General features: G+C 54.4%; 2 protein-coding genes across 11 annotated transcripts; one reads left to right on the top strand and one right to left on the bottom strand.

The window, feature by feature from the left end:
• Positions 1–4,770: 4,770 nt before the first annotated feature.
• NEIL1 (nei like DNA glycosylase 1) lies at positions 4,771–11,686 on the top strand. 7 transcript variants are annotated; one of them, XM_061158964.1, is made up of 11 exons: positions 4,771–4,860; positions 4,950–5,207; positions 6,714–7,170; positions 9,112–9,231; positions 9,322–9,385; positions 9,648–9,771; positions 10,196–10,323; positions 10,644–10,671; positions 10,852–10,913; positions 11,077–11,242; positions 11,412–11,686. In XM_061158964.1, exons 3-11 carry the CDS (start codon positions 6,737–6,739, stop codon positions 11,480–11,482), a joined length of 1,197 nt encoding a protein of 398 aa, XP_061014947.1. In that variant the 5' UTR covers positions 4,771–4,860; positions 4,950–5,207; positions 6,714–6,736; the 3' UTR covers positions 11,483–11,686. The 7 variants fall into 7 exon arrangements, with proteins under 7 accessions (XP_061014947.1, XP_061014951.1, XP_061014952.1 ...); XM_061158965.1 differs by lacking the exon at positions 4,771–4,860 and having other exon boundaries at positions 4,905–5,207; positions 9,672–9,771; XM_061158963.1 differs by lacking the exons at positions 4,771–4,860; positions 4,950–5,207 and adding an exon at positions 5,270–5,402.
• Positions 11,687–12,274: 588 nt separating this feature from the next.
• On the bottom strand, positions 12,275–23,975 carry MAN2C1 (mannosidase alpha class 2C member 1). Of its 4 annotated transcripts, none has more exons than XM_061158962.1 (26): positions 23,618–23,975; positions 23,245–23,370; positions 22,477–22,600; positions 21,058–21,128; positions 19,792–19,969; positions 19,295–19,484; positions 18,094–18,200; positions 17,828–17,938; positions 17,374–17,466; positions 17,129–17,245; positions 16,810–16,905; positions 16,562–16,707; positions 16,082–16,205; positions 15,630–15,751; positions 15,440–15,525; positions 15,142–15,316; positions 14,853–14,962; positions 14,579–14,711; positions 14,250–14,354; positions 13,984–14,140; positions 13,757–13,900; positions 13,281–13,390; positions 13,101–13,180; positions 12,820–12,968; positions 12,623–12,732; positions 12,275–12,549 (listed from the first exon to the last, which is right to left on the bottom strand). In XM_061158962.1, exons 1-26 carry the CDS (start codon positions 23,719–23,721, stop codon positions 12,423–12,425), a joined length of 3,195 nt encoding a protein of 1,064 aa, XP_061014945.1. In that variant the 5' UTR covers positions 23,722–23,975; the 3' UTR covers positions 12,275–12,422. The 4 variants fall into 4 exon arrangements, with proteins under 4 accessions (XP_061014945.1, XP_061014944.1, XP_061014942.1 ...); XM_061158958.1 differs by having other exon boundaries at positions 12,281–12,549; positions 14,579–14,673; positions 14,853–14,950; positions 15,161–15,316; positions 23,618–23,971; XM_061158959.1 differs by lacking the exon at positions 16,810–16,905 and having other exon boundaries at positions 12,278–12,549; positions 14,579–14,673; positions 14,853–14,950; positions 15,161–15,316; positions 23,618–23,972.
• Positions 23,976–23,981: the final 6 nt, after the last annotated feature.

Here is a 23,981-nt window from a genome sequence, read left to right as displayed (position 1 = left end):
AAGTGGTACAAATGAACTTATTTACAAAACAGAAACAGATTCACAAACATAGAAAATACACTTTTGGTTACCGAAGGGGAAAGGCTAGGAGGCAGGGATAGATTAAGAGGTTGGGATTACCATATAAACACTACTATATAAAATAAATAGTCAACAAGGACCTACTGTATAGCATAGGGAACTCCATTCAATACTCTGTAATAACCTATATTGGAAAAGAATCTGAAAAAGAATGGAGATATATATATATATACACATATGTATATGTGTATATATGTGTATATGTATATGTGTATATATGTGTATGTATATATATAAAACTGAATCACTTTGCGGCATACCTGAAACTAACACAACATTGTAAATCAACTATATTCCAGTATAAAATTAAAAACATTTTTAAGTCTAAAGGAGGATCTCTAAACAGAAAGAACATGATAGAAGAAATCTTGAAACATTAGGAATGAAGAATAATGGAAAGAATAAAAACATGGATGCAGTAGACTTTCCTTCTCTTGAGTATTCTGAAATATGTTCAATATATTTGAAGCAAAATATACTGTTAGATGTGGTTCTCAATGTATGTAAAGGAGATATTTAAGGTTGTTATAAACTAGTGAGGGAAAAAGGAGATAAGGTTTCTACACTTTACTCAAATTGATAAAATGTCAATATCAGTGAACTGTGACAAGTATATACACACGTAGAATATATGTATAGAGTAATACCTACAGCAACCACTTCAAAGGCTATATACAATGTAATGCACTCAATATAGTTAAGTCAAACTGGAATTCTAAAAGATGTTCAAGTAGCCCATATAAGGGCAAGAAAAAGAAGACGAAAGCAAAAAAACAGGGAATAAAATGCAAATTAAATGGCAGTCACAAAAAAAATCCCAAGTCTCATCAAATTCATAATAGAAGCTTGGTTACCCAGGTAGCATTCCCTCTTCTGTGTCATCACAGAATCTCCTCTCGTTGCTGTTGTAGCACAGCATAGCAATTTTGTATTTACTCACTTGCCTTTTACCAGTCTTTCTTAAGGACAGGAATTGTATTTACCTGTTTGTATAGCCCTAAAGACTAAAACAGTACTCTTTCAATAAGTGGGGGAAAAGATAAAGATTTGGCAGGGAACAGATTTAGCTATTGAAAATTAAAAAAATCCATGAGTCCATAAAGGATAAACCCCCTCCCCGTAAAAAATCAACCCTAATTTGTCACCATTGGACTTTATTGCACCAAATTCTTAGTCTAAAAATTGATAATTGAAGAGAAGTGTTTCAGAATTTATCCTGTCTTTTTAGTATTTCAGAATAACCCTAATCAATGAAATAAAGCTCTTCTTTACAGAAGAATTCAAGTTAATGTAGAGGGAATGACAGCATTAGAAAATCACCATTTTGTAACTCCCGATTAAGTACTTGATTGAGGCAAGAATCATCAGTGATAAGAAAGCCGTTAGGTGAAAGGCTGATGTGATGTGAAATTGGGTATTTGCATGGTGCTAAAGAATAACCTCACGTAATCAACTCAGTGTCCCTCAGCTGGTAAGGGGATAAACGTGCTGGTATGTCTACACAGTGGAACACTACTCAGCAATAAGAAGGACTGATAAGCATCACAACATAGATGGATCTCAAATGCATTATGCTATGAGGACAAAAGCAAACACAAAGGCTACATACTAGAGATTCTGTGTACAGGCACACCTTGGAGATACTGCAGATTCAGTTCCAGAACACTGCAGCACAGCGAGGATGGCCATAAAGCAAGTCACATGAACTTTTTGGTTTCCCAGTGCATAGAAAAGCTTGTTTACACCTTACTGTAGTTTATTAAGTGTGCAATACATTGTGTTTAAGGGCTTCCCTGGTGGCTCAGGTGGTGAAGAATATGCCTGCAATGCAGGAGACCTGGGTTCAATCCCTGGGTCCGGAAGACCCCCTGGAGAAACTCCAGTATTCTTGCCTGGAGGATCCCAAAGAATTCCATGGACAGAGAAGCCTGATCGGCTATAGTCCCTGGGGTCGCAAAGAGTTGGACATGACAAGCAACTACACTACTACTACATTGTGTTTCAAAGCAATGTACAAGCTTTTTTGTACATTGTGAAAACTCTTTTGTAATTAAAAAATACTTTATTGCTGGGGGTGGTGGGGAAGATGGATTGGGAGTTTGGGATTGGCAGGTGCAAACCATCATATACAGAATGAGTAAACAAGGGCCTACTGTATGGCACAGGAAAATATTCAATATCCTGTAATAAACCACAATGGAAAAGAATATGAAAAATAATATATGTAAATATATAACTGAATCATTTTACTATGCAGCAGAAACTAATGCAACATTGTAAACCAATAATATTTTATAAAATAAATTTTAAAAATTCTTCATTGCCAAAAAATGCTAACCATCATCTTGACAAAGCAGGATTGCCACAGACCTTCAATATGTTTAGAAAAAATGCAATTTTCTGTGATGTGCAATAAAGTGGAGTGCAGTAAAACAAGATATGCCTGTGTATGACGTTGGCAAAAACTATATGGGTAGAAAACAGATCAGTGGTTGTCAACAGGTACAGTGTAAATATTGACTAAAAATGCATGGGCAAATTTTGGGGTGGGGGGTGATAGAAATGTATTATCTCTTGATGGTGGTGATGATTAAGTGTATGAATTTGTCAAAAGTCACACTCTAGGGACTTCCCTGGCGGTCCAGTGGTTAGGGCTCTATACTTCCAATGCAGGGGGCACAGGTTTGATCCCTGGTTGGGGAACTAAGATCCAGCATGCCTTGTCATGGCCAAAAAAAAAAAAAAGAGAGAGACAACAACAAAAAAGCCCTCACACTCTAAAATGGATGAATTTTACTGTATAACTTCATTAAACAAACAGAACTAAGGAAACAGAAACCACCCATAGATTACTCAGTGGTCCCAGGGTATGAAACATACCTTTACAACACGGAAGTCTGGCTGTCACAGCCTCACCGGTGATCAATTTCATCCCCACTAAAGTGAGACAACCAGAGGCTGGGTGTCTCCTGGTGTCATGCAATTTGGAGTACAGAACAGCATCTAGGAGATACTGGGGCTTCCTTGATAGCTCAGTTGGTAAAGAATCCACCTGCAATGCAGGAGACCCCGGTTTGATTCCTGGGTTGGGAAGATCCCCTGGAGGGGGATAGGCTACCTACTCCAGTATTCTTGGGTTTTCCTTGTGGCTTAGCTGGTAAAGAATCTGCCTGCAATGCGGGAGACCTGGGTTCAATCTCTGGGTTGAGAAGATCCCTTGGAGAAGGAAAAGGCTACCTACTCCAGTATTCTGGCCTGGAGAATTCCATGGACAGTCCATGGGATCGCAAAGATTTAGACATGATTGAGTGACTTTCACTTCCACTTCCAAGCCTTTAGATCTAATTTCTGGGGTGCAGGGAGAACTAGAGACAGAGGAACAAGTTAACAACACCCAAGGAAACAGCAAACAAATCCAGAATGTTGATGGGGCATCTCAAAGAACTCTTCAGAAAGGTAAGTATCATGAAGACCAAAAAAAAGGCAAGTGAGGTGGGTAGGAGGTGGGAAGGGTGGTTCCATCTAGATTGGAAGTGATTGAACAGACATATAATCCTCGTTTGGTCTCTGCTTTGAACAAACTAGCTATAAAAAACATTTTGAGGACAACTAGGGAAATTTGAACGTGGGATGTATTAGATAATATTAAGACATTATGTTGGGGACTTTTCTGGTGGTCCAGAGGCTAAGACTCTGTGCTCCCAAATGCAGCGGGGGGCCTGGGTTCCATACCTGATGAGGGAACTAGATCAGGGAATTAGATCCCGAATGCTGCAACTAAAGAGTCACATGCCACAACTAAGACTCCCTGCAGCCAAATAAATAAAGACATATTTTTTTTAAAGTTATTGTTAACTTTACTAGGTTTGGTAAAAAGTATTATCTAATGAGGGCTCCCTGGTGGCTCAGAGGTTAAAGCAGCTGCCTGCAATGTGGGAGACCTGGGTTCCATCCCTGGGGTTGGGAAGATCCCCTGGAGAAGGAAATGGCAACCCACTCCAGTATTCTTGCTTGGAGAATTCCATGGACTGAGGAGCCTGGTAGGCTACAGTCCACGACTGGGCGACTTCACTTCACTTCAGTGGCTACTGTATTATATAGCACAGCTCTGGTACAGACAAGTCACTCACTCACTATCTAATGAGTTTCCCAAGTGGCGCTAGTAGTAAAGAACCCGCCGGCCAATGCAGGAGATATAAGAGAGGCAGGTTCTGTCCCTGGGTTGGGAATCCCTGAAGAAGGGTACAGCAACCCACTCCAATATTCTTATCTGGAGAATCCCATGGACAGAGGAGCCTGGCAGGCTACAGTCCATAGGGTCACACAGAGTCGGACACAACTTAAGTGACTTAGCATCCCTGCATGCATTGTTTAATTTACTTTAAAGTACTTTTGGCAAGATACACGATAGATGAAGGGAGAGGAAGGAGAAGTAGTATGAAGGGGGAGAATCGGCTGTGGGTCAGGCACCGAGCCTGCTGCACTGAGAATGAAATGCCAGCTCCTTATGGAGGCCTCCAGAGGTTGGAGGGGACTGGCTCGTGTATCGGTCCTCCCCTCTCAGCACTTAGAATGAAATGTCAGCTCCTTATGGAGGCCTCCAGAGGTTGGAGGGGACTGGCTCGTGTATCGGTCCTCCCCTCTCAGCACTCCCCCTAACCACCCCCCTAGCAGTTCCTTCCACCTGCCCTATAGACTGGTCCCCTCTCTTCTCCGGATGACTCCTTCTGAGGTTTCAGCCTAAATGTCACCACAGAGAGACCTTTCCCCACATCGGAAGTAGGTTCCGCTTCTCCGCCCCTGCTTTTGGTTGCCGGGCTGCACTCTACCACCCGCGGTGACGGTGTTTATGTGTTCTGTCTGACTAGCGCTGAAACGTAAGGCCACCACCGGGTCCCCAGAGCCTGCACTGATCGCGCACCTGTTCGCGCCCTGCGCCCAGCTGCAAGCATCTCTGTTTCGGGAAGTTGCTGCTGTTTACCGCTGGGATTGCCCACCAGGTCCTGGACTTAGCCGCGGGGCTTCTCACAGACAGAGTCGGCTGCAACCCAGGACCTCACACCTGACCCCGGAACCCGCCGGCGCCAGGCAGCGGGAACCAGGTTCTTCCGCCACCTCCCAGCCAGGTGACTGACCGAAGCCTTTCCCACACCCCAGGGCCCCCTACTCTGGAACTCCACCCCGTACAGGCTTTACCACCTACAAGAGGAACTACACTTCCCAGCAGCGCCCGCAGCTCCCAGCATGCTCTTAGGCGCCGCTCCGCCTCCAGCATTAACCTCTTGGTGGCTGCAGGCTTGCGGGAGCGGCGCTGGGCGCAGGTAGCCTGCGGCGGGACGGGGGACGGGGTTTGTGTGTGTGTGCAGCAGAACTGAGAAGAGGACTGGAATGGGGGCCTTGGGGAGGAAGGGAGCCAGGGTTAACCGAGGGCAGGCAGCGGGAGCTGGAAGAGGGGGATGGGTAGGAGGCGAGACATTGAATGTCCGCCCCTCGCGAAATTAGGAACCTGGAAGTTCACCTTTTCCCGCAAAACGAACCCTTTCGGGTGCCAGGCCCGGAGCGGCGCCGAGGTTGCGGGTGGGGAGGGCAAAGGAGTCCGCCCTGGCCAAATGCTTTCCCCTGCCCAACACCTACCTTGGCCTCGGATCTCCAGACACTGGCTTGAGGAAATTGGCAAACTCCCAGCCTCGGCCAGATGGGAACCGATGAGGGTGAGGAAGGGGGACACCCCTCTTGGCCCGAGACGCTGACCCGGGCATTTCCTATGTCCCCCTGGACCATGGCCTGGAGCTTCGGGAGCCCTTCCTGGCGCCCCATCCTTCTCCCTCAAAGTCGTGTGTCCCTGACTCTAGCTCTAATGTACCTGAAGACAACTACATTCCCTCTTACTTGGCCTCGGCCTCGGTCCTGACCAGTGGGTGATGGGCAGGTTCCTCCACCTTGTCTGCCGGCAGAGCCTGTGAGCCACCGTTATCCCAGCTCTTATCTTCCAGGCTCATTCCCTCAATCATTGTGGCAACGGAGGTGTTGCCTGATTCTTGGGGAGATGAGCGTGCACAGATCCCATTCTGGGGTGGGAGTGGAGCCAGAGGTAGACAGGAGCTAATAATTTCAGGCTCTGGGAGTGCCATGAAGGGGGTCAGGGAATGGAGGATGCTGCCTCCGATACAGCGGTCAGGAGGGGCCTCTCTTAAATGTTTCTAGACCGAGGGGGACGGCAAGGGCCGGGGATGGGGGTGGGGGGCAGGGAGAGCTGTGTGCTTGGAGCAAGGGGTTTGGCGCACAAGGGAGGAAATGAGATGACAGCCTGGGCCCAGGAAGGATATGGACTTTATTCTAAAATCAGAAAGTGTTCCTGGAAACCCATGGAAGGTGTTAATGAACTAGGCAGTCATGTTTCCCTAGTCAGAGCTCTCCAGTGTCCTGGGCTTTCTCAGCATTTTCAGGAATGGGGAGGGGGTGGGGCGGGGGAGGGACAGAGCAGGGGCTGTGGCCAAGCCAGCTGATTTCCTGCCAATTCCCATTGACCATGCCCTCCTCTGATCCTCTGGGTTCTCCTTTGAAAACTGGGAGTGATATTGTCACCTCACTGGATGCACACCTGGCCCAACCTGCTGTCATCCTCCCCACAGGGCCTGGCCGCCCCTCCCACAGAATGCCCGAGGGCCCTGAGCTGCATCTGGCCAGCCAGTTTGTGAACGAGGCTTGCAGGGAGCTGGTGTTTGGTGGGTGTGTGGAGAAGTCACCCGTCAGTCGCAACCCTGAGGTGCCCTTTGAGAGCAGTGCCTACGGCATCTCGGCATTGGCCCGCGGCAAGGAGCTGCGCCTGACCCTGAGCCCTCTGCCTGGGGCCCAGCCCCCACGGGAGCCACTGGCCCTTGTCTTCCGCTTTGGCATGACTGGCTCCTTCCAGCTGGTGCCCAGCGATGCGCTGCCACCCCACGCCCACCTGCGCTTTTACACAGCTCCACCTGGCCCCCGACTTGCCCTCTGCTTTGTGGACATCCGCCGATTCGGCCGCTGGGACCTCGGGGGCGAGTGGCAGCCAGGCCGCGGGCCGTGTGTCTTGCTGGAGTACGAGCAGTTCAGGTAGGGCCAGCACCAGGTGTGAGAAATACAGTCCGGGCTCCAGACGTGGCTCGTTAGTCCTTGTTGGCCAATGAGAAGCGAGTTCCAGCCCCTCTGGGCTTCAGTCCTTTCATCTGTAGACCAAGGCAGTGTCCTTTTCTGGGGACAACTCCCTGAGCTAATGGATGTGGAAACCCAAAACCTGTAAGAGGAGGTGGGGGCAAGAGGTGGAGGACATGGCCGATTGTGTCAGAGCTGGGGCTCTCATCAGCATCCCACACTGCTTGGTGCCCGCACAAGGCTAAGAAAAGTAGAGAGGCTTTAACAACCCAAGAAGGGAGGCTGAACAGGAAGGAACTGCTTCAAGGCGGTGGGGAGAGGACCACTAATGACATGGCTTCTGAATCAGGTTGTGGTCTCCCACATCATGCCAGCCCACTGGTCTGTCTCCCCTGGTCTCTCTGCCTGTCTTCTGCCTGAGGCGGGGTAAGAGCCCACGTGGGGTGGGATGCAGGTCACATAAGATGGCCCAGTGTCAGCCACTTCTTTTCCTCTAAAGATAAAATATGCATGTGTCTCTGCTTGGTGCCAGGCCAGTTCTAAGTGTTGAGGGTTCAGCAGTGATCAAGAGGGATGTGGTCCCTGCTCCCACAGAGCTATTTCAGGTAGGGCAGGGGGAAGGGAAAGTGAAAATGAAGTGAAAGTCACTCAGTCATGTCTGACTCTGTGACCCCATGGACTGGGGCCCACCATGCTCCTCTGTCCATGGAATTCTCCAAGCAAGAATACTGGAGTGGGTAGCTGTTCCCTTCTCCAGGGGATCTTCCCAACCCAGGAATCAAACTGAGGTCTCCTCCATTGCAGGTGAATTCTTTACCAGCTGAGCTACCAGGGAAGTGCAAAGCTCTAAAGTACAAGCATTCTGACAAGACTCAAACAGGAAGGCATGGAGTGGGACTTGACAAATCCTTTCTTGGGGAAGGCATGCCTTCGGCTGCCCATTGGGGTGGGTCAGGGCATCTCTGGCCCACAGAAGGCAGCAGACTCCTGGCCTTCCCAGGCATGACCCCAAGTGCACCCCCAGGGAAGTATCTGTGTTGTCTTAGATTTCTCCCACTTCACCTTTCTTAGGGGGTCAGGCCACAAGTTAACTCTTTGCCAGCCGGTTCTGAAGTTTTTCTCACGTGATGGGCATTTTGGCTTGTTTGGTCCTCCAGCTGCAAAGCCTGTGGGGATATGCCTCCCTCTGGGAGCTGACCACCCAGACTGACCTTCCACTTTACTTTTACCCCCAAACTGTCTTCTGGCCCCTATATCATTTGCTTCTCATGCCCATCACTGAGTCAGTCTCGTCATGACCCTTTTCTCAAAGGAGCAAGATTCATTTCCTCTTCATGGTGGCGAGGAGAGACCCATGGGGGTGCTGGGGGCATTCACCAGCCAGGACTTGCCCCCCTTCACTCCTGCTAAACAGAGCCAGTGCCAGCTTCCTGAAAGACATTCAGCATCTTGAAAAGAGCTGACCCCACCAATGTCAAATCTTCATGTCTAAGCAACTGGAAGTCCTAGACAGGGAGTTCCAGACTGCAGGCCCACCTGAGGTCCTGTGATCACCTTGTTCCCAAAAGTATCTTGAATCTGAGCCACTCTGGTGACATGCAAATCACATACATAGATTCAAGTGTTTTGAGCATGTTCCTTTAGATTGGCATTTTTAACCTTTTGTAATGAACTGAAATCCCACATTGTTGTTCCCATTTAACAGAAAATGGAGGTTCCTGCTGCCAAATACCACGGAGGCTAGGATAATGGGAAATTGGGACTTCTTGTTTCCTTCCCTTGTACCCAGAAATTTCTTCCCCCAGCTCCTCTCCCCTACCCCATTGAGAGGCAGGGAGGCGCGGGGCGGGGGGGAACAGGCAGACAGAATGGGTCTTATGTGCCCGGGCTGTGTCCCTCCAGGGAGAATGTGTTACGAAACCTAGCAGACAAGGCCTTTGACCGGCCCATCTGTGAGGCCCTGCTGGACCAGAGGTTCTTTAATGGCATTGGCAACTATCTGCGGGCGGAGATCCTCTACCGGTCAGCAGGCAGGCCTTGGGCATGAGGGCAGGGGTGGCTGGGTATGCTCACGTTCCCCTCTGCTTAGCACCCCTCTCCACCTCCCTGCAGGCTGAGGATCCCCCCCTTCGAGAAGGCCCGCACAGTTCTGGAGGCCCTGCAGCAGCGCAGGCCGGTGAGGGTGCCAGGAGGGATGCGCCTGCACCTGTCAGGCAGGCAGACAAGGGTCGGGGCTGGGTCAGGTGTCTGCGGCTCAGCTCGAGCAGGTCCCTTTCTCAGTTCCAGCCTGTGTCTACAATGTGTGTGTGTGTGTGTGTGCGTGTGGGAGGTGATAGGGGCTGCTGATGAACTGTCCGTGTCCTGCCAAGCCCAGAAGGGGCCTGTTCCTTGAGGGATCAACTGCCTTCTGAGCAGCCTTGCTTCATGCTGACATCCAGGTCCTACCCCTGCCCCTTCTCCAGAGCCCGGAGCTGACCCTGAGCCAGAAGATCAGGGCCAAGCTGCAGAACCCCGACCTGCTGGAGCTGTGCCACTCGGTGCCCAAGGAAGTGGTCCAGCTGGGTGAGGCCTAGGAGGCAAAGATGGCTGGCTAACTCTGCTTTGGCATATCACGTAACCCAGGACAGTTCCTGCCCCTCTCTGGGCCTGGTTCCCTACCTGGAGAATGGAAGTTTGTCGACCTAGTCGTTTCTAAATGGACTACACCTCCTTCACAGATCTTCACTTGTTGGGTGTCTATGTCTCCTGAGCTGCCCATGAGGCAGGCAGGGCAAGGATTCTTAATCCGACTTCAGGATGGGAAATCCATGGCCCAGAGTGGGGAAGACACCAGCTTGAGGTCACACAGCTGGAGGAGGGAGAGCCTTGGCCCCCTGACTCGGTCCATCAGCTTTGAAGCTGATGTCTGAGCCAGGTCTAACTAGGCTCCCCCTCCTCCCAGCCTAAGTCAGCCCTCTGATCTCCGCCTGGTTCCTCTGTCCCACAGGGGGCAAAGGCTACGGGTCGGAGAGCGGGGAGGAGGACTTTGCTGCCTTCCGAGCCTGGCTGCGGTGTTACAGTGCACCAGGCATGAGCTCCCTGCGGGACCGGCATGGCCGCACCATCTGGTTCCAGGTTTGGGCTCTAATGCTTGTACAGGCAGAGACCCAAGGAAGCTGGTGGGATGGAAAGACCTGGGGTCACACTGGTCCTGAGGGTCTAAGCCTTCCCTGTGCTATGCTCCGCCCCTTCTCTGAGTCCTAGGGTCCCCACTAGTGGCGCAGCCCCAAAGCAGGGGGACCTTGCTGCTGGTGCTGACCTGGGGGGTGGGGAAGGGACAGTCAGGCTTCCTTGGGGAACGGCTTCACTGATCTAGAAGGACAGGTATGATTCTGCCTCTCCAAGGAAACTACCCCTGCCAGGCTGACTCCTGAATTCTCCTGATTCCATTTTAGGGGGATCCTGGACCCCTGGCACCCAAAGGTAAACTCCTACTGTAACAAGAGCAGAGAGAACTAGTTGTGCAAGGGCCAGAGCACCCTTCTCCATCCCAGTCCCCTGCTCCGACCCTGGCAGTCACTCCAGAGTGGGAGCGTGGGAGTCTAGACAAAGGGGGCCGAGGCCACAAGACCCTCCAAGCCCATCAGCATCAATGTCCTGCAGGGGGCAAGTCCCGCAAGAAGAAGTCCCAGGGAGCACAGCAGGGTCCTGAGGACAGAGCAGAGGTATGGCTCCCTGCTCCTCCCTGTCCCTGCGCTCTCTCCTAGTCCAGCCACACCTCCCAGGCCAGGCTCTCAGGCAGCTCCTTTCCTTGACAATGGAGGGCAAAGGTGGGTCCTCACCCACCTGACCTGCTGGGCTCCTCGGGGACCTGTCTTCTCCACCCAGGACCCTCCATCTCCAAACAAGGCTCCTTCAAGGACACGAAGGGCACAGAGAGGCCTTCCTAAACAGACTACAGCCCAGGTGCCCGAGGGGACCAGCCTCCACCAGGACCCAGAAGCCCCCCCAGTCCCTGACACAGGGAAGAGGAGGCGGCAACCAGCACCCTCAGGTGGGCTTTCCTCAGCAACTTCCTCTGGGGAGGGACGGACCACCACAGCGAGCGCCCCAGGAGAAGAAGGGATGGCAGTGTGGGTGGGAGGAATACGTGGACAAAGGCGGGAGGGGGGCTCTTGGGGAGTCCTCGGCCAGGGACTGCCATCTCACCTGTCCTTCCCCAGGCCGCCGCAGAACCCGAAAGACCAAGGCTGACACCCCATCCTTGGAGCCTGAGGGGACCTTAGCCTCCTAGCAAGAGGCTCTTCTTGCTTGTATCCACCCCTCCTCCTGGCACCCTGGATCTGGGCCTGTGTGGCTTCCTAGAAGTTGCAGGGAACTGGATGCTCCAACCCTATGGCCATTCCCTACACAATTACGTTTTTAATTGTACCCCACTATCCTCATTTTTTAAGCCTATGTGAAAAATGCTAATTTTTAGTAAATGCATAAACTTGAACTTCTTGGCACTTCTTGGGCTGACTGCAGGTCTGCGAAGGCTGAATGTGAAGGGCCTGCTGCCCAGTCCTGAGGACAGGAGGTCACGGCCTCTGCAGGGACGGCCCCTCACAGGTGGTGCAGAGGCCCCCTGCCCAGCTAGCCCAGACTCTACAGCTCCTCCAGTCCAGGACTCCTCAGGGCCTGTGGCTGCTCCCCTAGCCTAGTCCAGACTAGTCAATGCTTCCCTCCTAGTCAGGGTCAGTCAGAACCCACCCACCAGGCCTTCTCCTCAGCCCCAAGCCCTCTATCTGTGGGTACAGGGGGAAGTGCTTCTTTTTTTTTTCCCCATGTGGGATCTAAGTTCCCTGACCAGGGGTTGAACCCACGCCTCCTGCATTGGAAGCACATAGTCTTAACCGCTGGACTACCATGAAGTCCCAGAACACCGTCTTGCATCATGGTCTTTCAGTCAGCTTATGATCACCAATATCCCGGGTCTCTCTCATGGGGGCTGCAATCCAGGCGCTGCATGCACAGATAACCTTAGGTCTTGCCCCTGCCCCCAAATGCCTGGGGTAAAAACTGTCCCCTCAAAGCCTAAGGATGGGCCCTGAGGGGACTGAGCAGGGGCTACCAGCAGGGTCCTGAGCCAAGGGTTTATTGTTCAAGAGGTAACTGACCCTTGCTTCAGGCTCAGGAGGCAGAACTGAGGCGCTGCCAAAGCCTTCCACAAACAAAACCCCACCCTCAGGAACTCAGTTCGGTGGGGGCTGCAGAACGAGCAACAGGGACTGCACTTGGAAGGGAGTAAAGGTGAGCTTCAGGCGGTTGTCCCGGAGGAGTAGGGGGCCAGTAGGGTCGCGGCGCTCCAGGAGGTCACAGCTGGAGAACAGGAGGTGACAATGAGGGCCCCGCGAGGGCAAGACCCCCACTGCTACCCTGCACCCCCACTCACAGGACGGCCTCCTGAACCGGCAGGGACGTGTGCAGCCAGCAGTCAGTGTGACTGCCATGGGCCTCATACAGCCGCAGCAGGAGTGTGCGGCCCTGGGGGCTGGTCTCCGCCTGCAGAGGGAGGTGTGGTGGTGGGCGGGGTCTATGGCAGGCCCCGCCCCGAACGCGCCCCTGCCCCGCCCTGCCCCCGCCCCTTGCCTGCTTGACAGTCTCCAGCACGACCGCGGGCGAGGACACTGAGAAGGCGCTCCAGGCAGCGGCGGGCGCCGGGCCCGGGGCCGGCAGCGCCAGCAGCGGGAAGTTGAGGCTGTAAGCAGCGGGGATGACGCCAGCGTCCTGGAATGAGCCTGGGCGCAGACCGGAAAAGGGACGTGTGGTGGAACATGGGGTCAGGGCGCGGGACTACGGGCGTTTTCCCCACTTACCGTTGGGGCAGCGGAGGCCGAGAAGGGCAGAGGAGTATGGGGCACAGCACTCACCCTTGTGCGGCATCAGCGCGTAGGTGAACTCGTGGCGTCCCATGTCCACGGTGGCATCAGGGGACTTAGGCGCTCGCAAGCTGCGGTGAGGAGGGTGGGAAAGGACAGGCCGGAGCTGCTGCAGTTCTGTCCTGGCAAGACCGGGACCCCATAGCAGTCCCTGGGGGGCACCCCACTCACAGCGAGAGGCTGAGGACGTTGCCCCGTACTGATGCGCCATACTTGCAGTCATTGAGCAGAGCCAGCCCAAAGCCGTGCTCTGACAGATCCATCCAGCGGTGGGCCCACACCTGCAGCGCAGATCAGAGACCCGCCTGGTGGCCCCCCTCCTCCATGTGCTCCAGAGCTCCCTGTCCTAGGCTGAGGGATGCTTTGGGACCTCACGACTGATTGAATTCCAGCTCTCATCTCGGGAGGCCCTAGGCACACCACATAGCATCTGTCTAAGCCTCAGTCCCTCATCTGGGAAAGGTGGATTAAGAATCCTTACCCCATCAAATGGGCATGAATATCAAACTGAACATAAAGCGTTTGGCACAATGCCTGGCATACATGCCAGGAACCATCATGTTCCTCCTCACCCCATACCACACAACGAGTCGTTCCCCAGCCGGGGAGGAGCCAAACCTTCCACCCCACACCACCCCATGGCAGACCTCAAATCGAGCCCAGTCCCAAGAGGTGTTGTAGTGGGTGGGCCGCTGCAGATGTCCAAACTGGACCTCATAGGTGGCCTGGGGGCTGCGCACACGGGCAGGGAACTCCACCTTCAGGAACTTGTGGGCCTCGTGCCAGTGCACCTGTCGGGGGTGGGGGACAAGGGGCTGGCCCCTCCTCACCAGCCACACCCAGGGAAGATACCCACCACCCTGCCCCCTGCTACCTCAGTGTGGAAGCGGACATAGGGGCAGCCAACATCCAACACAACCTCCTGGCTGAGCCGACTATTAGGGCTGATCTGCAGCAGGAACCAGGCACTGCCCCGCACACCACCCTCAGTGCCCACTGCCAGGGTCCCTGCCTGGCCCAGCACTGGCTTCCTGTGGAATAGGGGGGAGAAGCGCTGAGCCAGGACAGCCTGGCACAGTGGGCCCAGTACACTTGTTCATATTCCCACTACCACTACCCTGAGTCCTGCCCACCCCTCACCGTGTTTCTAGGTGGTAGTCCATGACGTCCCATGCATCCCAGTACAGGGGGACATCGTCAAACAGCACAAACTGGTTCCCTATGGCACCCTCAGCAACGGCCTCCCTGGAAAGACATGGACATCAATACTTTATAACTGAATGACCTTGGTCTCCCAGCTGTTTGAGGTGGGTGGGGTGGAGAGTAGGGTGAGTAAGCCCTGCTCCATGTGTGGGTCCCAGTCCAGAGCCACTCGTGGGCTACTGTGGTCAGCTGTGGCCAGGGGACAGAGGGAACGAGAGGTCTGGGGTACACCTGCCAGGCACTGGGAGAGGGCAAGGGGTGAGCACCTGCCAGAGGCCACCAGCACCAGGGATGTCAGGCGGCCAGTTGGGTCCAGCCTCACTCGGATGATGCCGTTGTCCAGAGTCACAGAACTGTCAGTCTTGGTGGGAGGGGGCCTTGAGGCTAGGTCTGCAGGGGCTTCCCGCAACCAACAGCCCACCCGACCTCCAGCCTCAGCCCTGCCTCGCCACTTGCTCCAGATTGGGGAGCTCAGAACTTCCACGTTGTTAGGGACAGCCCAGGACAGCCCCTGCCCCACCGCCACGTGCCAGCACTCACCTCTTGCACTACGAACACAGGCTGCTGGGGCAGCAGGGGCTGCAGTGAGGTGGGGGTGGGAGCAGGAGCAAAGCCCATGCTGGGGACAGTGACCAGGGCTGGGGAGGAGGCTGGGCGTCAGGGCAGCCTCCTTGACCTTTCAGGAACCATACTTGGGGCAGGGTAGGGTGGGGTGGAGGGGGTAAATACTACTCCTCCTCTCTAGCCTGGGGCACCCTGGGGCAGAGACCCCTAGGCGAATGTCCCTGACTCTCAATTTGGCCTTGATCTCTCCTGCCACAGTAGACACCCTTCTCCCCAGCTCATACCTAAGGAGTGGGCCCCGCCAGACCGGGGCAGGGCCAAAACTTCGGTGCGCTTCCAGGGCAGCGTGTTGACAATGAGAAGGCCCTCGGGACCTGGCTCCCCAGCACACAGGGCTGCAGCTGCAGCGCTGAGCAGTGTGTTGCCATGGGAACGGATGTCTGGGGAGAGACTGGTTGGTTATGGGTGGGCAGGCGGTCGGGGTGACCCCTGAATGTCCCATGGGGGACACTCTGGGCGCTGCACTGGGTGCTGGAAAGCTGTGGAAATGTTATCAGCCTCACCTTCGTAGTGACATATGGCTTCCTCTGCCACCAGCTGGATGCAGCTCCCAGTCACCACATCATGGAACTGGGTCAGGAGCAGGAGTCTGCGGGGGCCAAGGGCAGGGCTGAGAAGGATGGGAGGCTGGGAGGCTGGGGCAGCCACAGAGGCGTCTAGGTGAGGTTAGCAGGTGGCAGAAGATGTGCCGACCTCCAGAGATCCTGCAGCAGGGCAGCCGGGTAGAGGAACTGGGCACTGCGGGCCAAGGCCAGGCTGCTGAGCAGCTCCACGTCGTGCAGGATCCGCTCACACTCCCGGTTCCCCTTCTTGATCTGAGCCCAAGGGAGGGGGACTCAGTCTAGAGCCTGGGCAAGCATCCCAGGGCCCCCCTGCCAAAGCCTTCTCTTGCTCAGAACCCCTGATGCTCTCCAGGAACTCCTGGATGAAGCCTTGTGTGTTATTTGCCCCAAAAGCCTGCCTCCTCTCCCCTCTGCCCAAGACCCTCCCCGCTAAGAGATGCTGAGTCCTGCCACCTCCAGGCTCCTGAGCACCCAGCTCTTAAACATTCCTCTCAGCTCTTCCATGGAACACAAGCCTCTTCCCCCAGGTCTGGGCCACTCGAGGGCACCCCCCTTTCGCTGGTTCAGCAGCCAGTTCCTGACCTGGGCATGCGTGGTGTATGTGCCGTTGTGTAGCTCCAGGAAGAGCTCCCCAACCCAGGTGCACAGCTGCTCCGAGTGGCCCTCCAGCGCCGAGAAGAGTCGCTCCGGAGAAGACAGCTGCACCCTGAGGGAGACTGCAAACCTGGGTTTCCCAGCCTGGGCCATGTGACTCACCCTTCCTCCATGCAAGTGTGACAAGATGTCCAGCCCCAACAGAATGGAGCCACCCCCAGAAGACTCCCTGTCCAGACAAGGCCAGGTCTGGACACCCCCCCCAGGAGAGTTCTGTTTCAGTGGCTTTAAGCTCCTTTCCACCTTTGGCTTTTCTCCTACCCCACCTCCAGGGTAGAAGTTGGGAAGTGCCCCATGGTCTGAGATCGGAGGGAACAAGGTTGAGGGGAGGCACTGGGTCCAATGTTTGAGCAGAGGCAGGGCTCAGGGCAAGGGCAGAGGGTGGGGTGGAGTGAATCCAGGCCTGACCTGGGCAGCCCATCGGTATTGCACAGCCGCTTCAAGCGGTCCACCATGGTCTGGGTGGGGCCGCCACCTCCATCCCCAAAGCCAAAGAGGAAGGCACTGTGGTTGGTCCGTCCCTTGTCCCGGTTTTTGGCCACCGTCTTCAGCACCTGGACAGGTGGGGGCAGGTCCACACTGGTCAGCTTAGGCTGGATGACCGGCCCCCTCCAGCCTGCCTCCCTTCCCAACCTTGGCCACGAGATGCCTCTCACCTCCTCCACACTGCCCTGCATCCCATAGGAGTCACCAGGCGGGAAGTGGGCCAGCACCTGGGAGCCATCCAGCCCCTCCCAGAAAAAGGTATGGTGCTACAGGCAGGGAGACAGGTGGAAGAGTGAGGCCAGAGTCAGGGCTGAGGCAGAGCCGGGCCTCCCTCACCTGCCCCTCCTGTTGTGTGACCCTGGGAGAGGCATGTCTTCCCTGGGTGGGGGCTGGGTGGTTTGTCCAGGACCCCTCAATAAGCCTGGACGAGATGTTCAGGCCAGGAGGGACCCAGGCCCGCTCCAAGCCTGGCCCCCTGGGCCTGCTCACCGGGAAGGAGTTCACCAAGTTCCAGCTCAGCTTTTGGGTGAGGAAGCGCTTGATACCACAGCTACGCATGATCTGGGGCAGCTGCGCAGAGTAGCCGAATGTGTCTGGCAGCCAGAACTGCAGGGAGAAGGCCTCTGGGGCATGGGGACCCAGGAGCTCGGCAGAGCAGCCCAGTCGCAGCCCCTCCTCACTCAAGGGCAAGCTCCGGCCCCCTCTGCCTGCCGGTGTAGCAGCTCCCCGCCTACCTCCGAGCACATCTTCCCAAACTCCTGACGGAAGAAGTTCTGACCCTGCAGGAACTGCCTCACCATGGACTCTCCACTGGGAAGGTTCCCATCCTGGCCATGAGGGAAAAAGGGGGCCGCTGGGGTTAGCACCAGACAAGACGGGCAGGGACTCAGGCAACCACCCCATCCGGAGAAGCCAGGGCTCTGACACTGGGGAAAGCCAGTGCCCCGGAAGTGTCCATCTCCTCACTTCAGCCTAACCATCTGTCTGCCAGACAGGAGGTATCCGGGGCCGGGTCACACAGATGGCCCATCACAGTGCTTGAGACCCCCACCCCCTGGGAGTCCTGAACCCTAGGATTCCAGGGACTGATAAGAGGGCATAAAGGACCTGCAGAAAGTCACCAGCACAGCCGAGGGCAGAATACTTGATGGTAAGGCCTGAGGCTGAGGGGCTGCAGAAGGCACTCACCATTTCCACCCAGGTGCCCCCCACGGGCACAAACTGCCCACGGCAGGCGAACTCCTGGAGCCGGGCATGCAGGCCAGGGTAGTAGCTCCTCACCCACTCGAGCTGCTGTGCCTGTGGGGCAGATGGGGTGGGGGCTGGCCAGGAGCAACATGAACCCCACCCAGGGCTGAGCACCTGGGGCTCAGTAGGTGGGCTGCGAAGCCCTGGGAACCCCACACTAGCACCCCCTGGGGTCCAGGTACCACTCACACAGCCGTCCCTCTGACCTGGGAGCAGGCAAAGATGAACTCGGGGTTCCGCTCCATGAGCTGAACGACTGTCACCCAGCTCCGGGCACATTTCCGCACGGTCTCCTTGAAGGGCCAGAGCCAGGCTAGGCGGGGAGGAGGGTGGAGATAGAGGAGAGCAGTCAGACCCTCACAGACCTCCAGCCGCACCACTGTCCCCTAGCACCCAACCAGGCCCCTCCTTGGCCACCAGAGGGTCACCGTAGCCTTCCTCCCATCCCATCCCATTCCCTGCTGAGTCCTGTGGCATCTCTCCTGAGCTGTCACTTTTACATGGCTGGGGCTAGCGGGGCAGTTTTATAGTCAGGAAGTGGGGACCCCAGTCCCTGGATTGGCCTTATTCTGCGGTTTAGAGAGGATCCTTTAGGAAGCAGCAGGGGTGGCCCCTCCCCTACACACACGGAAGACATCCGGGAACAGAGGGCACCGCTTCCCTGGATGGACCCGCCTGGGCCAGCTGTCCTGCCTGAGGCACTGCTGCCTCTCATAACCTCTAGGCCTCCTCAGTTCCTTCTTTACCAGGCTCAGAACGCCACATCCCATGCTTTGGCACAGCAGAGAAAGCCCCGGTTCTTTGGCTCAGAAACTTCAGCTGCATCAGAATCAATACCTTGGGAAGTTCGTTTAAAATGTCATTTCCTGTAAGCCTCAGACACTGCAGACTCATCAGGTTCCGAAATGAACTCCTGATCCACCCCAGGAAGCCTCCCCCCATGCTTGCGTCCCCATCTCAACTACTTCCACACATCACTCCTGAGGATTCGGGCACCCTTGTCAAATTCTTACTCATCCTCATTCTGTTCAAAGGTCACCTCCTCTAAGAAGCCCTTCTTGAATCTGCCAGACCCAGCTGGGTTAAGTGCCTCTTTTGGGCTCCCCATCTCCCCATACTTCCCTCCATCATGGCAGCAACTGTCTCTGCCTATTTTGTGATCATCAGCCTCAATAATCCTACCCCCTTCCCCCAATATCTAGCATGATGCCATCAAGGACATCAGATTTTGCTGAAAGAATAAATGAAGCCACCTTTAGCAAAAGCTACAGTCCATTCCCCTTTCCCCACTTTACACATGGGAAAAACTGAGGTCCAAGAACTTGAAGTGCTTCCAGGGTGCAACAAGGTCTTCAAGACCACTCCTGACCCCCCATGCCGAGCCAACCCGGCCAACTGCTGCCCTACCTGTGTCAATGTGGCAGTGCCCCATGGCGTGGATGGTATGCTGGCTTTCACCCCCACGTTGGCCAAAAAACTTGGAGGCCAGGGCCTGGGCCACTGGGAAGGTCTCAGGCTGGGCAGGGTCACATACGTTCACCATCTGGTTGGCAGTGTATAGGGCCTGGAAGCTGCGCTGGTTGTCCTCCCCGAGGCCCTGCAGCAGGGTTCTGCCACTTAATCCCCATCTCAAGCAAGCAGAAGCTCCAAAATTAGACCCCAGTTGATCTCCCCGGGGTTCTCAGCAGAGTTCCTCCCTACCACCAACCCTGAGCTCCTGCTGGTCCCCCTGCTCAGCACTGTCTCCCTCTTCCCCTTTACACAGGGAAGTCCTCCCAACACTCAGGCAGGCACAAAACTCTCTCTATTCTGGATTCCTGGAGCCCCAGCTATCTGACCCAAGAAACAGCCTGCCTGAAACAGGGCTCGAGGGAGTATACAGGTGGGGTGGGGGTGTTGAGTACCTTGGCGATGCCCAGCAGGAGCTCCAGGTCCACAAGGAGCTTGTAGACATCCCGGTGGAACACGGCCAGCTCAGCCCGGCTCACCTGGAACATCTTCTCTGGATCAGGGGCTGCGATCATGGATCCCTTTCCGGCCCCCAGGAGCCCATTGCAGGCTACTTCCACATAGAGGGTCAGGCTACAAATGTGGGGAGGCAGCCTCAGGCCAAGGGACTGGCAGAGGACTCTGGGCCTTGGGCAGGGAGGACCAAGGAGGCATCTGACAGACCCCTCCTCATGTGCCCGCAGGATCTACCACCCAGAGGATCTCACAGTTATGTCAGGTACGTTTGACAGAGGGTCATGGTGGAAACAACAGACTAAACCCACATTCTGCCTCGGCTGGGGAGGATAAGTAGCCAAGTTTGGAACTGTGTGAATTATGTTGTTTAGACTTCTGTTTCCAAAGCTGTCTATACAAAGCACTGCCTGGGTCTCAGAACCCTCTTTGCACATTAAAAACATGTTTGGATCTCCCAGGTCCAGGTTTCAGAGCAACGATCTGTCAGCCAACAGATGCGGGCCATTGTTCGGAGCAGTGTGATAGGCTGTGGTGCTGTTCTGCTCAATCTTCAGAGAGCAAACATGACTTCCTTCGGGAAGCCTTCTGGGACTCTTCCCCTAGTGCTCTCCTTAGTCTAGAACAGATTTCTCCCATTCAGAGTGCTTTCTTTCAGAGCCCTCATCAGTTTTGTAATTGTATATGTAAGTCTCCCTTGCTGTCAAAGATCACATCATTCACCATCATAGTCCCCATGTCTGGAAACATCACATACACAATGTTTAATAAATACTAAATATAATAAAATATAACATCTAAGCAGAGTTTTTTGATGGTGTCATAAAATGCACATGTTACAATATGGAATTTTAAAAAATCAGGATGCAAAATATCAAAGAAATACCACCTCAACTAATAAATGCCACCTCTGAAAAAATTCCTGGGAACAACGCTGAGCTGTTAATAATGGATATCTCTAGGTGACGGGGTAATAGGAATTACTAATATTTACTTCTTAGTGCTTTTCTGCATTTAATGTAGGAACTAAAATGCTATCTTTTTGGTCAGAAAAATCCTGCTTTTTAAAAACAAACTATGAGGGTTGAAGATGGTGGTATTGAAAGTTGGTGTGTTTCTGAGATCACTCTGGAGCTTGGCGCCTCCTCACCCTCTGGTGCCCCCTTCCCCTACAGCACTGGTCAGCCACAGTCCAGGGACTCACTCACCTGCGGGGGTCTTTCTCCCCCAGCTTGTCAGTCAGAATGTAGCTGGTTTTCTCTCCCTCTTTGGTCAAACCCTGGTGGGGAGTGGAGTGAAAGACACAGGGCCTGAGGCTTGTGGACGGTTCTGGTGAAGTATAAGCTGAAGGGGGCCAGGCCCCTCTACTGGACCTCTAGCACTAGCTCCTCTCTCCCAAGGCCAAGACTGACAAATCAGGGACCTCTGGTAGCAAGTGCCCCTCACCCCCTACGGCAGTCAGCACCATGACCACCAAATGGCGCCTGTTGACCAGCAGAAAAGCCACTGGTCTTGTGGGGTCTTAGGTAGGTGTCAGGTCCTTGGTGGCTTCTGATGGCCTCTGTACACCGAATAAGCATCTGAAGGGAAATGCTATGAGGTCAGGGAAAGGTTTGCTTCATTCTCCACTATATCCCAGTGCTTAGCACAGGGACCTGTGCAGAGACGGCACTCAGGAGACACCCACTGAGCCAAGGAAGGGAGGGAGGAAGGGAGGGGTAACAGTCCTAACCGGAGACTGAGGATTAGTCAAACTGAAATGGAAGCTGTGTGAACCCAAGCAAGTGTGCTAACCTCTACATATCTGTTTCTGTCTGTGAAAAGTGAAAGTGTTAGTCGCTTAGTGGTGTTTGACTCTGCAATTCCATGGACTGTAGCCCGCCAGGCTCCTCTGTCCATGGAATTCTCCAAGCAAGAATACTGGAGTGGGTAGCTTCCCTTCTCTGGTGATCTTCCTGACTCAGGGATCGAACCCAGGTCTCCTGCACTGCAGGCAGATTCTTTACTGTCTGAGCCACTGGCCATAAAAACCTATCACATAGGATTATAAAGGTTAAACCTGATAAAGTTGGATGCATAAACAAGGTACTTAATAGTGGCTCTATCTGAGGAACTGGGGGTGAGGTGGTAGGGAGAGACCCATTATTTCAGGTAAAGAGGACTTTGTAAACTTTATACTATCCAGAACTGTTTCAAAGTCCTCCTCCCCAGCTGCCATAAGCATATATTACATATAATAAAAACTAGTTTATTAAAAATTAAAAATAAAAAGTGATATAGTCTGCAAAGCCACTAGTCTGGCACCTAGCATCTAGTAAAGGCTTAATAAGTCCATCTGCTGTACATATTATTGTATTTGATTAGTAACTAGTTTCATTCTAGAATGGGAGGGTGACCAGTCAGTGGCAGAGTTGGCTTGGCATTAATTAGCTAAGAGACCTTATTATGTTGAGACCTTAAGTGATCTGCTTAAATGTAAGAAGGAACAGTTACACAGGGGCCTAAGCAAAAACTCATCCAGTCCTGAAATCCTGATACCACCCTGCAGGCATAGCCACTCAGCTGTCGTTTCGCCAGAGACCAGGGCTGAAATGTGGCCATACCTGACCCAGGGCAGGGCTCCTCACCTGGACAGGTTCCCCATCACGCCACACCAGGCCTTCTCCATCACTTTCCCAGCGAAGGTGAACTTCCTGACCCACCCATGCCTCTGGGATGGTCAGCTCTACGCGGAACCAACAGGTCCACCATCTGCAACAGAACCACTAAGATGAGCCTAGGGGTCAAAGCCCTGTCCTTTCGACATACTTCCTATGATTAAGGGTCAGCAAAGGCTTGAGACTTTCTGCCAGAATCTGCAGCACCACAAGATATTCAGCTTTGATCCACAAGAAAGAAGCAATGGGGTGTGCAGCAAGGTGAGAGAAGGAGGCAGAGAGTCAGCGGTCTGTGATCTGTCCTAGAGTGCCCTTCCCAAGGGATGTCACTGAGCAGGAAGAAGTGAAGTGGAAGTCACTCAGTCGTGTCCGACTCTGTGTGACCCCATGGACTGTAGCCCGCCCTCTGTCTGTGGAATTCTCCAGGCAAGAATACTGGAGTGGGTTGCCGTTCCCTTCTCTAGGGGATCTTCCCAACCCAGGGATCGAATCCAAGTCTCTCGCATTGCAGACGGATTCTTTAACATCTGAGCCACAGGGAAGCTCGTGGGGAGTAGTGGGGAAGAGAAAATTCTTCCATGAAGGCTTGAGGAACCAGGGAGCTATCTCCAGCAGAGGGTGCTGCTCTGCCCCAAGTGACTGTCTAGGGCAGAAAGCCGACAATGGAGGCTTATAGGGGAGTCAAACAAGCTGGAAGGCGGGGCCCAGGGGCTCCGCCCTCTCTGGAGCGTTACCCACGTGGGTCCGAAGCTGTCGCCGACCTGCGCGGGGCGGAAGTCCTGCTGGACTGCCTCCTCGTAGGGAAGTCTTTCGGGCGTCAAGAAGCTGGAGAGCTCGGCCACTGGGCAGCTGTCTCCGAAGAGCCTGGGCGGGAGGGGCAGGTGGCGCGCGCTCGTGGGCCAGCCGGCGGGTGGGGATGCGCGTTCCCTCCATCCACCGCCGGGAGGGCTGCCCCACGACACAGTCTCTCCCCACTCCCTCCTCCCGGGCCCCAGCACTATCTGAGGCGGACACTTTGTCCCTCGGCCCACGTGGCCGAAGCTTGGGTTTCCCCCCGGAAGGGAAGACGCGTGGATGCGGCCGGCGGGTGCCCTGGGCGAGGGGGCCACACCTGCCGCGGAGATTACAATCGGTAAAGTAGAGCGGCGACACGAATTTCTCCACCCGCTCCAGAGTAGTGCGCCAGTGCTTCAGGGCCGGCGCCGCCGCCGCCATCGCCTCGCGCTCGCTCCTCTCTCCTCTCCCCGGAAGGCCCCAGGCGCTGCCGGCGCGGTCCTCGGCCTGGAACCAAAGGTTCCGGCGCCTAAAAGGCGCCTTCCAGGCCCGGGCAACTTTCCGTGGAACACCAGCGGCTCAGGGAAGCCCCGCTGCTGCGAACTTTGAGCAGCGAGCTGAAAGCTAAAAGCTGCGCTTCTGAGGCTTTACTCTTATCTCGGTCCAAGCTGGTCGCCACTGGGCATAGTCCTTAAGTAAAA

Source organism: Dama dama, chromosome 13 (assembly GCF_033118175.1).
Source record: "Dama dama isolate Ldn47 chromosome 13, ASM3311817v1, whole genome shotgun sequence".
Classification (NCBI taxonomy): Eukaryota; Metazoa; Chordata; class Mammalia; order Artiodactyla; family Cervidae; genus Dama; species Dama dama.
The sequence above is the reverse complement of the archived record's forward strand: the minus strand, read 5'-3'. Positions and strand labels throughout refer to the sequence as shown.

What these genes read in the sequence shown, in the direction of transcription:
- NEIL1 (XM_061158964.1), top strand. Translation starts at nt 6,737, where the DNA reads ATGCCCGAGGGCCCTGAGCTGCATCTGGCCAGCCAGTTTGTGAACGAG. An exon ending in CTGGAGTACGAGCAGTTCAG is followed by an intron (nt 7,171 to 9,111) that starts GTAGGGCCAGCA and finishes GTGTCCCTCCAG; the next exon opens with GGAGAATGTGTTACGAAACC. An exon ending in CAAGGAAGTGGTCCAGCTGG is followed by an intron (nt 9,772 to 10,195) that starts GTGAGGCCTAGG and finishes TCTGTCCCACAG; the next exon opens with GGGGCAAAGGCTACGGGTCG.
- MAN2C1 (XM_061158962.1), bottom strand. Translation starts at nt 23,721, where the DNA reads ATGGCGGCGGCGGCGCCGGCCCTGAAGCACTGGCGCACTACTCTGGAG. An exon ending in GACTACCACCTAGAAACACG is followed by an intron (nt 14,141 to 14,249) that starts GTGAGGGGTGGG and finishes CCTATTCCACAG; the next exon opens with GAAGCCAGTGCTGGGCCAGG. An exon ending in CCGGTTCAGGAGGCCGTCCT is followed by an intron (nt 12,550 to 12,622) that starts GTGAGTGGGGGT and finishes CCTGTTCTCCAG; the next exon opens with CTGTGACCTCCTGGAGCGCC.